The sequence below is a fragment of the Protopterus annectens genome, chromosome 1.part2, assembly GCF_019279795.1.
Source record: "Protopterus annectens isolate FY-2018-M chromosome 1.part2, PAN1.0, whole genome shotgun sequence".
In the NCBI taxonomy this organism is placed as follows: domain Eukaryota; kingdom Metazoa; phylum Chordata; order Ceratodontiformes; family Protopteridae; genus Protopterus; species Protopterus annectens.
The window spans coordinates 1,112,188,531-1,112,203,493 of NC_056727.1; the positions used below are offsets into that span (position 1 = coordinate 1,112,188,531).

General features: G+C 41.6%; 1 protein-coding gene across 1 annotated transcript in view; it reads right to left on the minus strand.

The window, feature by feature from the left end:
• Positions 1–14,963, minus strand: part of LOC122792249 (sestrin-2-like) — a gene marked incomplete in the record, with an annotated part of 678,183 nt that overhangs the window by 632,024 nt on the left and 31,196 nt on the right. The window contains 1 exon segment of the mRNA XM_044059999.1: positions 4,591–5,211. Within this exon segment, the coding sequence (XP_043915934.1) occupies positions 4,591–5,022 (432 nt within the window).

The window sequence follows — 14,963 nt, forward strand, 5'->3', positions numbered from 1 at the left end:
TGGGGTAAAAAATACCTATGAAAACACTTCCAAGCAAAAATTCTATGCCTTCTAGACTTTGTTGCACACTTGGGAGCAATACAGATGCCACTCAGAGGAAAAAGCAGTAGCCAAGTTTAAATAGTTTTGAGGAGCAGTAACAAATCTTAAGGTCAAGTTGTGGAAAGGTAGTGAATTAGATCTCACTACACCAGAATTAACAATATGCAACAGTCATTTCAGTGATTAATCCAGAAAAATTCTACTGCTAAAAGGGAAAGGGGAACACATATTTTTGAGTGCAACACTATGTCATGTAGGAGTGCTGTAGTGGAACAAAAATCAGATCCAGTACAGGAAAAGGCGTTTTTTCATACAAGGAAGCTTCCCCTTTTAAAACCTTTCTGGTTACATGTCTGTCAAACAGGATTTTTACATTAAGTGCTATATAAATCTCTGAAGTGACCCACTATGACGCAAAAAGACTAACTTTTAGGAATATTAGAATAGACGTTAACAAACCCCTATTTAGGAAAAGTGAAGCTGTACATCTGATTTACAAAAGCAATATTGATATTTGGAGATCCCAGTGTGAATATATGTTCTTAAATTATCATCGGCAACAGACTACTCAGAAAAATCAGTTTGGTGTATATCTTCATCAAAATCCACTTTTACTAAAAGTGAAAGTGAAATAAGTGCACCACATTTAGGAAAAGGATTACACGGCCTCTTAAGTCCTTCACATGCCCATGCTTTAAAGACAGTGGACAACTCCATACTGATGCTTACATTTTACTACAGTTAAGAACTCTACGTTTGGTGATAAACTTGTACATGTATGCATGTATATATGCATATATGGGTCTATGTCAGATGACAGAGTTTTTCAGAAACTCTAAATTCATATGGTTGAGACTATATGACCGAGTTTCCGAAAACTCGATCATATAAAAAAAAACACAAAAGTATACTTTTTTTTTTTTTTTTTTACATTTTTGCAGGGGGGCAATCTCCCTTGCACCCCCCACACCCCCTGCAAATTATGTATACTAACTAAGGGATCACACTACAGTGAGGGAAAAGCCGTTGGACAAAAGGTTGAACAACCCGCCGTCTCGGGCAGGAAGCGGAGAGCCCCCTGATGCTACTTAGAGGCCCTGTTGGAGACTGATAGGGGAATCCTCAGGTTTTAAAAAAGCCTCTCAAAAATTAACTTGTTTCTCCCCTGGGGCTGGGCTGGCATGAAGGCATGGAGTACAGCAGTACCCAGGAGCCCCAGCAAAGGCCCCAGACAGACACAAGTGTGAGGCGTCTGTCAGAGACATTTTCTGACACACGCATCACACTTTGAATCCTTTCCTTTTTGGAATTGTGACATACTCTAACTGACAACAGTACACAAACACACAAACACAACACACAGTTATGTCAGAAAATTATTAAATTAAAAAATTTAAAAATTTACAAAAAAAAAAAAAAAAAGGTTAGGAAAAAACACAAACAACAACAGGAAGGAATGGAAGGGGGAGGGGGAAGAACCAGAACAGAGCGGTTCTTTAAAAAGAAAACGAAAAAAAAAAGATAAAAAATATAAACTACACTAATTTGAGAAGAAATTAAGAATGAATTAAAATTAAAAAAAAGAAAGAAATAAAGTTTTAAAGTATAAAAGCCCGGAACCACCAGGAAAAACCTCAAAAGCGTAAAACGGCAGCTGTAGGCAAGGGAAATCTTCTTGCCTAGCATTGATATTGTGTGGGGGGCCTCGAGCCGGTGGAACCAACTCTCTCTTTTAGAGAAATGGTGAGAGCCGGCAGGTCGGAGGTCGGCCCCATCCAGCAAGAATGAAATGAAGGCGAGATAGACAACTTAACATGGGTATATTTCCTGATCCCCACTGTACCGCAATCTTCATTCAAAAGCTTTGGTTTTCAAAAAACTCTATCATATGGTCTCAACCATATGAATTTCGAGTTTCTGAAAACTCGATCAACTGATAGGGACCCATATATGTATACGTATATACACACACATTTTATATATATAGATATATATATATATATATATATATATATATATATATATATATATATATATATATATATATATATATATATATATATGTACACACTCATATTTATTGAAATCATGCACTTTTGAGATCGGGTATAATTATGCATATATTTTATACTGCATAATTTACGTTGTGAATGAACAATTTTGGACCAGATACAACTAAGTGTATATGTAAAGAAGTGTAAAATGTTACCCAAGAATGTAGATCAGAGTACGTCCGCAGAAGTCCTAAGTGTTAACTCCTGTAACTACTTTAAGCTACAGCTTTCAACTGCTCTTTTTAATTTTTACTCAGTGTGAAACTAGGTTTACCACATAAACTGTAACAGAACTACTGCATCACTGCCCAGGCAGAGGCTGAAAAGGATCCGATCACCAGCTCACCTACCCAGAAAACAAACAAATCAGATCAATAAATAAAAGCAAGTATAAGAAATCTTCTTTCAACAGAAGTATTAGCAGATGAACAAGAGGGTGCAAAACAAGGAAACACCAATGAGAGGACTCACGTTATAAACAAGAAAATGTTGTTGTTTGTCTTTCGGCTTTTCCCGGTTAGGGGTCGCCACAACAGAACTCCGGTCCGCTAGTGATTGGCAGTAAATTTTCACGAACGCCGAGATGCCAGCTCGACATTCAACCTTCAACGAAGGCACACCCATTTACGCATGTCTTTCGAACGCCCACCCAACCGCGGGGAGGACATGCAGACTCCACATAGAAGACACTCCCCACACTCCAGCCGAGAGTCGAATGGGAGAACCTCTTGCTGTGAGGCAACAACGCTACCGCTGCACCACCGCGGATGTCTTATATTTTCTTGTTTATACGAACATTTTCTTATAAACAAGAAAATATTCTTTGTAAAAGTAGTATAAATAATCCAGCTTTGTGTCATATATGGGTAAAGCCCTGACTATGGCTCAGATAAGGTATATAGAATTTGCAGCCTGGATGTTAAAGAAGATGCTGGGGGGGCAGGGTAGCCCTGAACAGTCAGTGCTAGCACCACCATCCCAAAGGGAAGAGTTGGAACATGTTACCCACAGCTGTTAAAACTGCAGTGTAAGAATGTAAGCATATACTCCATGTAAGAGGGCAGGACATGTGTGTATGAGCCTGGAAAGGACAGCACTGCTCTCCAGTTAGGCACAGTGGGTGTGCAAACAACTGCAACAACATGGTGGCCTAAAGAAGCAGGCACTGCACTGCACTACACTGCACTTATCAGCCAAGAGTATGAAGGTCAAGTGCAAAAGAAAAAAAATCTACCACCTCCCCCCAAGGAAAGCAGACTGAGGTCACAGATTCTATGCTATGTCAGTGTCTTCAGATGCCAAGAAGTAGGGGTAATGAATGACTCAAATGAGGTATGATGACTCAATGGTTGGAGAGGGAAACAACAGGGGTCCAAAAAGAGAATACTGATAAGGATAAAAACACAATACACAGCCCCATGAACGCAAGGCACGGACTGCAAAGATAGACCCTTTGAAGAAACAAGGACAGAGAAAGTCTCCTTGAGCTTACCAGAATGACTTTTGACTGCAGGTATAGGCAGGTTAAGAAGCCTTAATTAACTCTGTATAAGGAAACTGTGTTTTGTCCATACTAGCCCTGCCATCTTAATACCAGGGGTCAAAATGGGCAAAGGTAGAAACTCTGATAAAAATCAATGGTATGATAGTGTCTTGAGGGGGTCTTTATTTTGTTCTAAGGAGATGTAATGAAGTGTTTTTTGTAGCCTGAAATGGAGTATTCCCAGAGTTTTGGAGACATTATTTTAATGAGGCTGTAAGATGTTAATTGTCTGTTTTGAATGGGGAATCATTCCCATTTAGCAATACAAAAGTGGTATTTTCTTGTTTTAAATTATTCTGCAGAGGGAGAAACCAAATAACCGAATCAGGAGAAATGGACTAGACAGATTAGTTTTAAAACATTATTTCAGTCACAAAACATGTTTTTTCTCAGACAAAAAGTGCTATTCCCTGAAAGGAAACAACCTTTTAATAAATGTAATTTAGGAGAGGTAACATTAGCAAACAAAATGTGGACTGCACTGGTTGAATCCAGCTGGGGGGTAGCCTTATAAAACACTGGATCACAGCTGACCAGGTATGCTCCAATTCACAGAAGTTAACTCCTATCAAAACAGAAGGCAAAAGTCAGGCAGCTTTAGCTTTCTGAGTAAGAAGGGGAAAAACAAGTAGCTGAAATGGTGTAACCAATCTCCCCAGAGTGGCAAAAGGACCTGGAATGTTGCAGACCGTTGTAGAATTTCTAGAACATGCTCAGTACTCAATTAGTATAAGCCCTGGAAGGGTTTGCAAGCTTCAGCTTTTGGATGGTAAGGGATAGAAACTGAAGGCAACACTCAAATAATGCCAAGATGGCATCTTGCAGGAGGCATCCATTTAGATAAAGGTCAGTATATAATTAATGATGAATTATCGGCAGCAGTTTACAGTGCATACTGAAGTCTCTAACAAATAACTGGCATGGAATTAATCAAGTATATTTCTTGTTTACCTGGGCAGCCTGCAGGATCTCAGAGCTCTTCTTTCTGACATCTTTGTAAGGACAACTCTTTGACATACGAAGAAGCAACAACAGAAGTGACTGTGACTCGGAAGTATGTTCCATATTTGCAGTTGCTACTACTGGTCCAGATTTGCCTACAGAACCTGGAATACTGTGGTCAATTTGTTCCATATTCTTTCCTTGACCATTCTCCCTTCTGCTGCTCACTGACTGTTCCATGTTGGCAGTAGTACCCAGTGGCCCTCTCAGAGCTGTACATGCTAGAACATCCAGCTCAAGCTGTTCCATGTTTTTTGCTCGATCTTCCTCCATTCTGGTACGCAGCCCTACCCATCTCTGTGTATCTAGTGGACTAAAATCCATCATTCCACTAGAGCCGGGATCCAAAATCTTAGAATTGGTGTCTTTTACTGGCAACATTGATAAATTACGGTGAAGGGAACTGAAAACAAGACAAGTTTTAGTCTTGAAAAACAGCAGTTAATGCAGTATTAAAGATCAGTCATTATGCATAAGACTTTAGAACAACGCTGAAAATAAATGTAAGAAAAGATCTTTTCAGGAATTATTGGCCAGGCAAGCAATGCCAGTCAATCACATGGTACACATCTGCAAAAAAACAGAAAGACAAAAACAAATTAAATACATGCAGTGATGATTTAAGAACTGCATAAAAAACTTTATAAACAAATAATGTCCCAGATTTTTTAAGTACACCCACTGTTAACTTTCAATTAACCAAATGCATTTCTGTCCTCAAAACTAAGCATGAAAAACATTATTTTACTCTGTGGTTTTGTTTAATTAAAGTTATCTATAATAAATACACATACAGAAGGATCCAACAATAAAGACTGCAATCTAACCAAACATCTGAAAAAGATAAAGCAGACAGTGATAGGACTCAACCAGCTCTAATGGAGTAAGTGAATTCACATGAATAAGGCTTAGTAAGCTGAAGAATGAAGAACTGATGATTATAAATGTATTAAATAAAATTAATTTAAAAAACAGGATGAGCATAACCAATAGAAATAAGACATTATGCAAATCTTTTACCCAAATATGGTATTTACAAATCAATATGAAAGCACTCCTATATACACCGGAAAAACATACTTAAACAGTTACAATAACAACAGATTTATAACAAGTAGTACAATTGTTGGCAACTACTAAGACTTATGCCACAGGTATTGCGACCTCTCTACAGAAAGGACATCCAGCCTATTGCTGGCATCTCAGCACTAAGAGCATTTAAATGGCCTAACCTCAACCCAGGGAGGGGTGTGTGTGAATGATTCGCATCAGTATACAAGTTTATAATGCCTTCCTCACCAGGGTACAAACTCCCAGACACGCACCATGGAAGCGATTACTCACTGGTGGCTTGAAGAGCTCAATGGCTGCCCCCAGCAATGTATTTATATCCATGCGTCTCCTCTGAGGGGACTTATAGGTTCATAGGTGTGTGCTAAGCTAATGGCCCTGGGGCCTTTACAAGCTTAGCCATAAGATTACCCTGGCATCGTGCCACCCGACCTTAGTTCCCAGTGCCTCTGTCGAGTAGAGCCACTGGAGTTATCCCCGGGATAAATTTTCTATTTCTCATCCACTCATCAAGATTTCTCTTGAAAAGGGTCAGTGAAGTGCTCTGCTTGACATGTATGGGAAGTCTATTCCATAGCATGGGCAGTCTCTGGGTTCTGAATCTGTCCCACCAGTACTTTCTGTTGATTGTGGTGATGAGGTTGAGGTCTCTGGAGCATGTGGTGTGGAGGGATTGGGATTTCTTTAGATGTAGCATTTCTAACAGAGCTAGGTCAGACATGGCTTTGTAAGGGACTTTTGCGGCCTCTCCAGTTGTTGCAGGTGTTTAGTGAGGTACATGCCAAATGGGGCATTGTACTCAATGATTGGCCTAATGAGGGAAGAGTAGAGGGAGACAACGACCTCTTTCTTCCTGGATGCAAAAGCCTTAGTAATGAGATGTGCCACACAGAAGGACTGACCACAGTGGCAATGTGGTGATCAAAAGAGAGGTCGCTGTCAACCTGTATTCCCAGACCTCTTATAACATCTTCTGTGTTCAGTGGACTACCATCAATGTGGTAATTCATGGGAACCATTTTTTTCCCAAAGGGAATAACGACACATTTTTTGGCATTGAGCTTAAGGACATGGTTCTGACACCAATCGTTGTTCTCAGTGAGGCCCTCCTGTAGGATGTCGACATCACTTGGGGAGTTAATAATAGCTCCCAACTTGCAATCGTCTGTGAACTTTGTCTGCCAGAGTGCCTTCATGTTGGCCTGGACTTCAGAGAAGTATATACCAAACAGAACAGGACCCAGGACCGAAACCTGTGGGACTCCACTCATGACTAGTCAGCAGTCTGACTTGGAGTCAGTTACTTTCACAATGTGGGTTCTATCTGTGAGTCAGTTTACAACCCACCTAGTGATATAGGGGTTGATGCCTAGCTTGGTGAGTTTTTCTACGATTCCTGGGTGGGGAATGGTATCAAAAGGACTTGGCCAGATCAAGACAGGCTGTATGAACCCACCTTGCCTTCATCCACAACTCTGGTGACTGACTCAAAGAAGTCGACCAAGTTGAGCAGGCATGATCTACCCTTCACAAAACCAAACCATGTGGGATCCAGAGTTTGGAGAGTTCTATATCCTTGTTTATTAGGTCCATGATGATGCGTTCCATAGCTTTGCATATCAGACTCGATAGGCTAATGGAGCAATAGTTCCCACGGTCTGTAGTCGCTCCTCCTTTGTGGAGAGGGATGACTGTAGCAGTGCACCACTTGATAGGGACAAAGCCTGAGGTGAGGCTGTGATTGAACAGGGTACACAGGTGAGGTGCCAGTTCACTCTGTAGTTCATGTAGAACACAGCCACGGATATTGTCAGGTCCCATAGAAGCTGTACTCTTGGCCATGGAAAGTGCTGTTTTAACCTGTGCAGCAGTAATACTGAGTGCCTGGCAATCTACTGGTATTGTAATTGGTCCTTTGGGGGGGGGGGGTTAAAGCTGGCATGGAATCTGTCAGCCAGTATACTGGCAATATCTGTTGACTTGCAGTAGCTCAGAGCAAATCTGGGTATTGCCGTGGAGATTCTCTACATAACTATAGAAGGCCTTGTGGTTGTCTTTACTATACGCTGAATTCTGTTTTCATAGCTAGCTTTAGAGGATTCGATGAGGGATCACAACTTTTTGTTGAGGCTGATAAGGGAGTGGATTTCCAAGGTGATTAGCTTGTGGTCGGCTCTAACCAGGGAGGAGCTGACTATTGGTGTAGAGCAACAGTCGCCCATGTTAGTACTGACCAGGTCAAGGATGTTGCTACCTCTAGTGGGGGCAAGAATGAGCTGTTCCAGGGCACTGAAATTAATGAACTCCAGGAAATGTTGGGCAAGTGTATTGCTACAGGAATAGTTTTCCCAGTTAATGGAGGGGTAGTTGAAGTCACCTAGTATGAGAGTGTTAGGTTGGAACCCCATGGTGCTTAGGAATGTGGAGTGTGAGTCTTGGGACATGGTTGAGGACCTACAGCAGGCTATGACCTGAACTGCTCTCTTACCCATTGTTAGCTGCACCTGAAGTAACTCTGATGCGTTATGTTGGGCTACCAGTCTGGAGGTGTGCGCATCCTTTATGAATATGGAAACACCACCACCTTTGGAGCTTTGGTCCAAGTTCTGGGGCCGAAAGTTGTGGAAAGAGTTATAGCCTGGTAGTGTAGGGGTGCTTTCACCTGCCTTGAACCAGGTCTCTATTACAGCACAAATGTCGATGTTTTCCATGTTAAGGAGTGCTTCGAGTGAGTGCATTTTGAGATTTACTTCTAGCGTTGAGCAGCATGACCCTCAGATTACATTTGTTTGTAGCTGTTACGGTGGTAATATGGTCTTTGGAACACCGCCTAAAAATGGCACTATAGGGGTGGCAAGAGCCTTGGCCAGTATTCAGAAGCCCAGGGGTGACAGATGCAGCCATCTCTGGCAAAGCATCAAGGTCTGTCAATCATGTCATCCCAGGCAGACAGATACTGGATCCCCTTAGAATGACAACAGAAACTTAGCAAATTGTTGAAATCACTCATTTTCTGTTTGTACTGTGTTATCATTCTGGGTGATGGTAGGATGCTGCTCAGGGCTAGGGTCATAACCTGCTTGGGCTACATAATCCGAGAGCTCCTCCATATCTCTTTTCATGTAGTCCAGATAGCTACACCTCAGGTCATTCACATCCACATGTACAATGATGGAGTCATATTTGTACCTGTTGTTGATGGACGTGAGTGCGTGTATTACATGGTTGATCCTGGCACCTGACAGGCAGCTGACTGTTACTTTCTCCTTATTCAACCTAGTGAGTGGGACAACAGTGTGCCTCACTATTGAGTCACCTATGACTAGTGTGTTGGGCATGCTGTTTTGCCTTGGGGGCTTTGGTTGAGTTGCACACTGTTTAGGAGAGTTGTGTGTCGCGTGATTAGTGTTGTGTTGTGGTGGTCAAGTGCGTTTCTGCCTTGGAGGTCTCTGCTGTTTAGGTAGATTTTTATTGAGAGTCTCCGTGAAAGTGGGTGTGTGGTTTGTGTTTTTATGTGAAGGCAGTGCTGGTGTGTGTTCTGGAGGGCTATGTGTTCCAAATGGTGTGGTGCAAGTGTTGACCTCCTCTTGCCCAGCTATTCCGATCTTGGCTGGAGAGTGCGTGGCTTCCAATTTGGATATATAAGTGCATCTCTCGTAAGTCTGAATGCTGGGAGGCAAGAGGAGAGGGTTGTCTGTGTACATGAGGCAGTTGCTACACTGCCTCAGGATGCTCAAGTTCACCAGGTTAATAGGAGAAAGCACATGGAACTGACCTTTAGACATGCCTGGATATAATAAGTACTGGATCTGTTTCCTTGTAGAACGTTTAGTGCTGGTAGCACTTGTGTGCTACAATAATTGCTACAAGAAGTCTGGTAAAGTGCTAGACTAATAAGGTAGTAAAAGTGCAGAAGAGGAGAGAACTAGTAGATCTAAGGGAAAAATTGAAGAGCAGACTTTGGCACCGCTCAGATGCTTACAAACAGTCCTGGATACAGCAAGTCTGTATCTGGACTAGACTAGTTACAGGAAAGGCAGGAAACAAGCGCAAATGCGGGCTTTTAAACCAGAAAGTTGAAAAGGATAGAAAAACTGCCCAAACAGCCAATAAACTACAATTTCTGGGCCAGAAACCACTCCCCTTGTGGTAGATAGGCTACCTAGTGCTTACCCCTCCCACTGTCCTGCTCTGGCCCACTTTTCTATTTAAGATGAACATGTCCATCCTCCCCTGCCAGTGCCACCAAGAACCTGAGCTGCTAAGCAAACTCAGATCTTCTGAACTGTAACCAGACTTTTATCCTGGTACACCACCAGCAGGGGCAATCAACATAATTTCTAAAAATGTGCGATACAAACCACTCCTGTACTTCATATACAAAAATGAAATAGTAAATTCAGCACTAACCATCTCAAGTTAAACACTAACATCACAATTATTCCGATGTTTAAAAAAAATTATATCAAGTTTATAGTCCCTTGCCAAAGAAAATGTAGTTGTATAATGATGGTAATTATAACAATTAATCAACTATTCTGTTTCTCCCACATGTGCATCTAAACCCATGCATACAAGGGCACTGTGGCAGATTCCTTGACAGCACAATATTTTGGTGGTACAGTTTCTACATGCATCACAGGAATAGTCAGCAACCTCCACATAACAGAAATGATGTCAAGTGTTTAGCCACTAGGAGACTAGCAACTGTTTGATATGTGAAAACTACAACAGGTAAGTCTGCTGTCAAAATCAGCACCTTATAGTTAATCTCAGGCAACCAGAAACCAGTGAAGACTGCAGCAGTCACAACTTCACCATACTTTGAAATACCTAAAAATCAAATGACAACATCTGGTATACTAAGTCACTAGAAGACAGATGCAGCTCAAGGGAAAAAAAGCACGAACCACAGCAGGCAGATCGTTTTACAGCAACAGTACTTTGTGTGGGCAATATTCAGGGGGTGGGGATTCATAACCACAGATGCCTAGTCCTAAACGTTAAAAAGTTATCAAAGGACACCCTGAGATTTTGCCCTCTACATGATAACTGCATCCAGTTTTCCCCATAGGATAATGGAGTTAAGGAATGGAAACACGCAAGGGGTGTAAAAATGTATGCACTAACATTGGTTCAGTCATTAAAGGGCCGAGTTACTGTCAAGTATAACATGTCTATGAGATTAAGGAGTCCAAACAAGATCAGAATGTATCAGGAATGGCCACCTGGCATGTAGAAAGCAAAACTCAAAGGAGTATTATCAACAAAGCTACAGTACCTTTAAACTCTTCCCTGAATAACAATAGTATATATGCCAGAAACTTCAGTTTTTCAAATGGTATACAATGACGTTTTCTTCTGCTAGCTGCCCTTTTAATTGTTTTAAGCTGTCTCTGGTATAAACATTCACTCAAAAGAAGCAGGAGCACACAGGCAGCTGCAAGCAGCCACAGAAGTGTTGCAGGAAGGAAAACTGTGAAACAGCCTGATCTGTCTCCCTGTGCCGTGAGGTGACTACTCGTGTGGCTATAATTCCCCAACACGCTAAAATGACAGGTTACTTGGTTCAAAACAATGGATAATCATAACAACCTGTATTAGCTTGTGATTTCTCAAACCTCAGGGTCTAACAAAGTGCATGTGAACAGACAAGAGGTCAGTAATTATGAGTTTGGTACTACTAAAAACGTGTCCAATCTGAGTGGAATGTGTATGCCCATCTTAACAAGTGGGCTGCCATGAAAAGATAAGCCAAAATATGCTGGAGGTAGTTGGGACCATGGTATGGCAGAAGTGCTGTATATACTCACTTGTCTGACTTAAAGACCAGAAATTCACAATCTGTGATTTGTTTAACTGTGTGAGTTTTTTAATTACTTTTGGTCTGCATAGGCTGTAAACATTAAGAAACTCTCTAAGTAAGAATTGCTGAGAATCTTTGACTGTTTTTGGTTAACAATGGCTGAATGGGTCCAAGAGTCCTTCCTTATATAAAGTATAGAGAAGATCAAAAGTACATAATTGCTTTGGTTTGTGGTGGCTGCAGTTCTGTTACAACTCTGCTTTTACTGGAGTGTTTTCAGCAACACATCATCGGCAGAACAGGACAGAAAGCATACCTCTCGAATGTCCAGCTTTTCGCAGAATGTCCAGATTTTTGCCTCATACTTTTGGTCCGTTCCTCAAAATATTTGAGGTTTTCAGGAAAATTGTTGAGGATTAAAGTCACTAAGTAAGTGGAGTTTCTGACTTCAAACCCTTTAGAAAATGCATGCTAATGCAAAAGCTGTTATCCTTTTAACTTTTTAAAATTATAAAAGCAATATTTAAAAATTGTCCTGATTTTAGGTCATATACTTGAGATGTCGAAAAACACATCTCAAGTATATGACCTAAACATTTTATGTAATTGTACTTCAGAATGGATTATTTATCTAGCTACCTGTTCCTGTGCTGCATTTTATATTGGCCAAACATCATTTATTCATATTTCAGAACATCTTAGTGACATCAGAAATAAAAGATAATCTAATGCATTATGCAAACACTCTATTAAGCATCCAACAGCTGAATTTAGATTTATTATTGCTGATAGAATTCAAGGAGACAGAGTAAATAAAACAGGATGGCACAATTTACTTAACAAAAAATAAAAAAAGTTGGATCATTAAGCTGGGGGATTATTCAACCCAGGTTTAAATAAGCATTTATGAGCAACCAATCAGAGTGTTTTTAAATATATTTAAGTTTGTGCATGACTTTAACTGCCTTCTTCAGTGGAAGCATTTACACTTATTCTGCCGAAACTGGTTTGGAAAAGGAGATTCATGCTTTTTGCATGATCTCTGGTTCATTATTGGGATGGTGTTCATAGGTTCATAGGTTGGTACTAGGCTATCAGCCCTAGGGCCTATACAAGCCTAGCCATAACAATTCCCTGGCTATTTCTTCCCACATTATTTACTTTCCTGGACCCCTGTCTAGCAGGGCGACTGACGTGATCCCTGGGGTGAATTTCCTTTCTCCCATCCAATCGTCAAGGTTCCTCTTGAAGAGGTCCAAAGAGGCACTCTGCTTGACATGTATGGGCAATCTATTCCAGAGTCTGGGGAGTCTCTGGGTCAGGAACCTATCCTTCCAGCATGTTTTGTTTATTGTGATGACAAGGTTTAGATCCCTGGAGCGTGTAGCTCTGAGGGATTGGGATTTCTTTAAGTGTAGCATGTCCAACAGCTCTGGGTTTGACATGGCCTTGTATGTTAAGCAGAGATCGCCTCTGAGTAGACGATATGCGACAGAGTATAGCTGGAGTTTTTTAAGGCGGTCAGCGTAGGGCATCTGCTTTAGGCCTGTGATTCTTTTAGTGAGGTATTTCTGAGGCCTTTCCAGTTGTTGCAGATGTCTTGAGAGGTACATACCAAATGGGGCGTTGTATTCTATAATGGGTCTAATGAGGGAGGAGTACAGTGGGACAGTGACCTCTTTTTTCTGGATGAAAAGCCCTTCGTGATGAGGTGTGCCACATAGAAGGATTTCCTGACTGTTGTGGCAATGTGGTTATCGAAGGTGAGACCACTGTCCACCTGTGTCCCTAAGTCTCTTATCACACTTTCTGTGTTTAGTGTACTGCCACCTATATGGTAATTCATGGATACATGTTTTTTCCCAAAGGGGATAACAATACATTTCTTGGCATTGAGCTTGAGCCCATGGCTCTGGCACCAAGCATCTGTTTCTGTAAGGCCCTTTTGTAGAGTATCCACATCATTTGGGGATTCAATAATGGCTCCCAGTTTGCAGTCATCTGCAAACTTTGTTAGCCAAAGTCCCTTAGTGTTGACCTGTACTTCAGAGAAGTAGATGCCAAACAAGAGCGGCCCCAGGACTGAACCCTGAGGTACTCCACTTGTCACTTGTCTGGAGCTGGATTTGGAGTCGGCTACTTTTACAGTGTGGGTTCTATCAGTAAGCCATTTAGCAACCCATTGGGTGACATAGGGATTAATACCCAACTTAGTAAGTTTATCTAAGATTCCAGAGTGGGGGATGGTGTCAAAGGCCTTGGCAAGGTCTAGATAGGCTGTGTGGACCACCTTACCCTTGTCCATGGCTCTGGAGACTGATTCAAAGAAGTCAATCAGGTTCAGGAGACAAGATTGGCCCTTCACAAACCCAAACTGGGTGGGGTCCAGTGTTTGAAGGTTGCCAATGTCTTTGTTTATAAGTTCCATGATAATAAGCTCCATGGCCTTGCAGATAAGGCTTGTCAGACTGATGGGACAGTAGTTTCCGGGATCCAAGGTGGATCCCCCTTGTGGATTGGGATAACTGTAGCTCTGCGCCACTCAGTGGGCACGAAACCTGAGGTGAGGCTATGATTAAACATGACACTTAGGTGAGGTGCCAGTTCATGTAGTACACAGCCCGGGATGTCATCTGGTCCCATGGATGCTGTATTCTTGGCTTTAGAGAGTGCGTTTTGTACCTGTGTGGCCGTTATTACTGGAATTTGGCAATCTTCCGGTATTGAGATGGGCCATTTAGGGGGTGAAGTTGGCACTGAATCGATCTGCCAGGATATTGGCAATATCCTTTGGATCAGTATATTTATTGCCATTCTGTTTTAGCTCAGAGCAGATCTGAGCATTGCCATTTAGATTCTTGACATAGTTATAGAATGCTTTGTGGTTGTCTTTGGAATCTTTGGCAATTTTATTTTCATAACTAGCGTTGGAGGATTTTATGAGGCATCTCAGTTTCTTACTGAGGCTAGTAAGGGAGTTTTTTGCATCCTGGGATTTTCCTCTTTTCTGCAAAAGTTTCTTCCTTTTGTTGTAAAGTTTGTTTATGGCAGGGGACCACCAGATTGGCTTCCTTTTTTGGATGAGAGCATTTTGGTTCTATTTGGGATGGCACGATTCAAGCATGAGTGGATGTGCTCGTACAGTGCCTTAGTGTAGGATTCAGCAGTTGAACTTTCAGTTCCCGTCTGCATGGGTGTCATGAAGTTTGTCACTTCTGACTTGAGTAGCATGAAGTTGGCTTTGGAGAAGTTTTTATGGTGGTTTCTTTACTGGGGGTGGGGTGGGATGTGGATGTTAAGGGTGATTAGCTTATGGTCAGACCTGACTAACGAGGGGTGACCATAGGTATGGAGCATTGATTTGCCATGTTGGTAATGACCAGGTCTAGGATATTGGAGCCCCTGGTGGGACTATGGATTAGTTGATCCAGGGCGTTGGAATTTA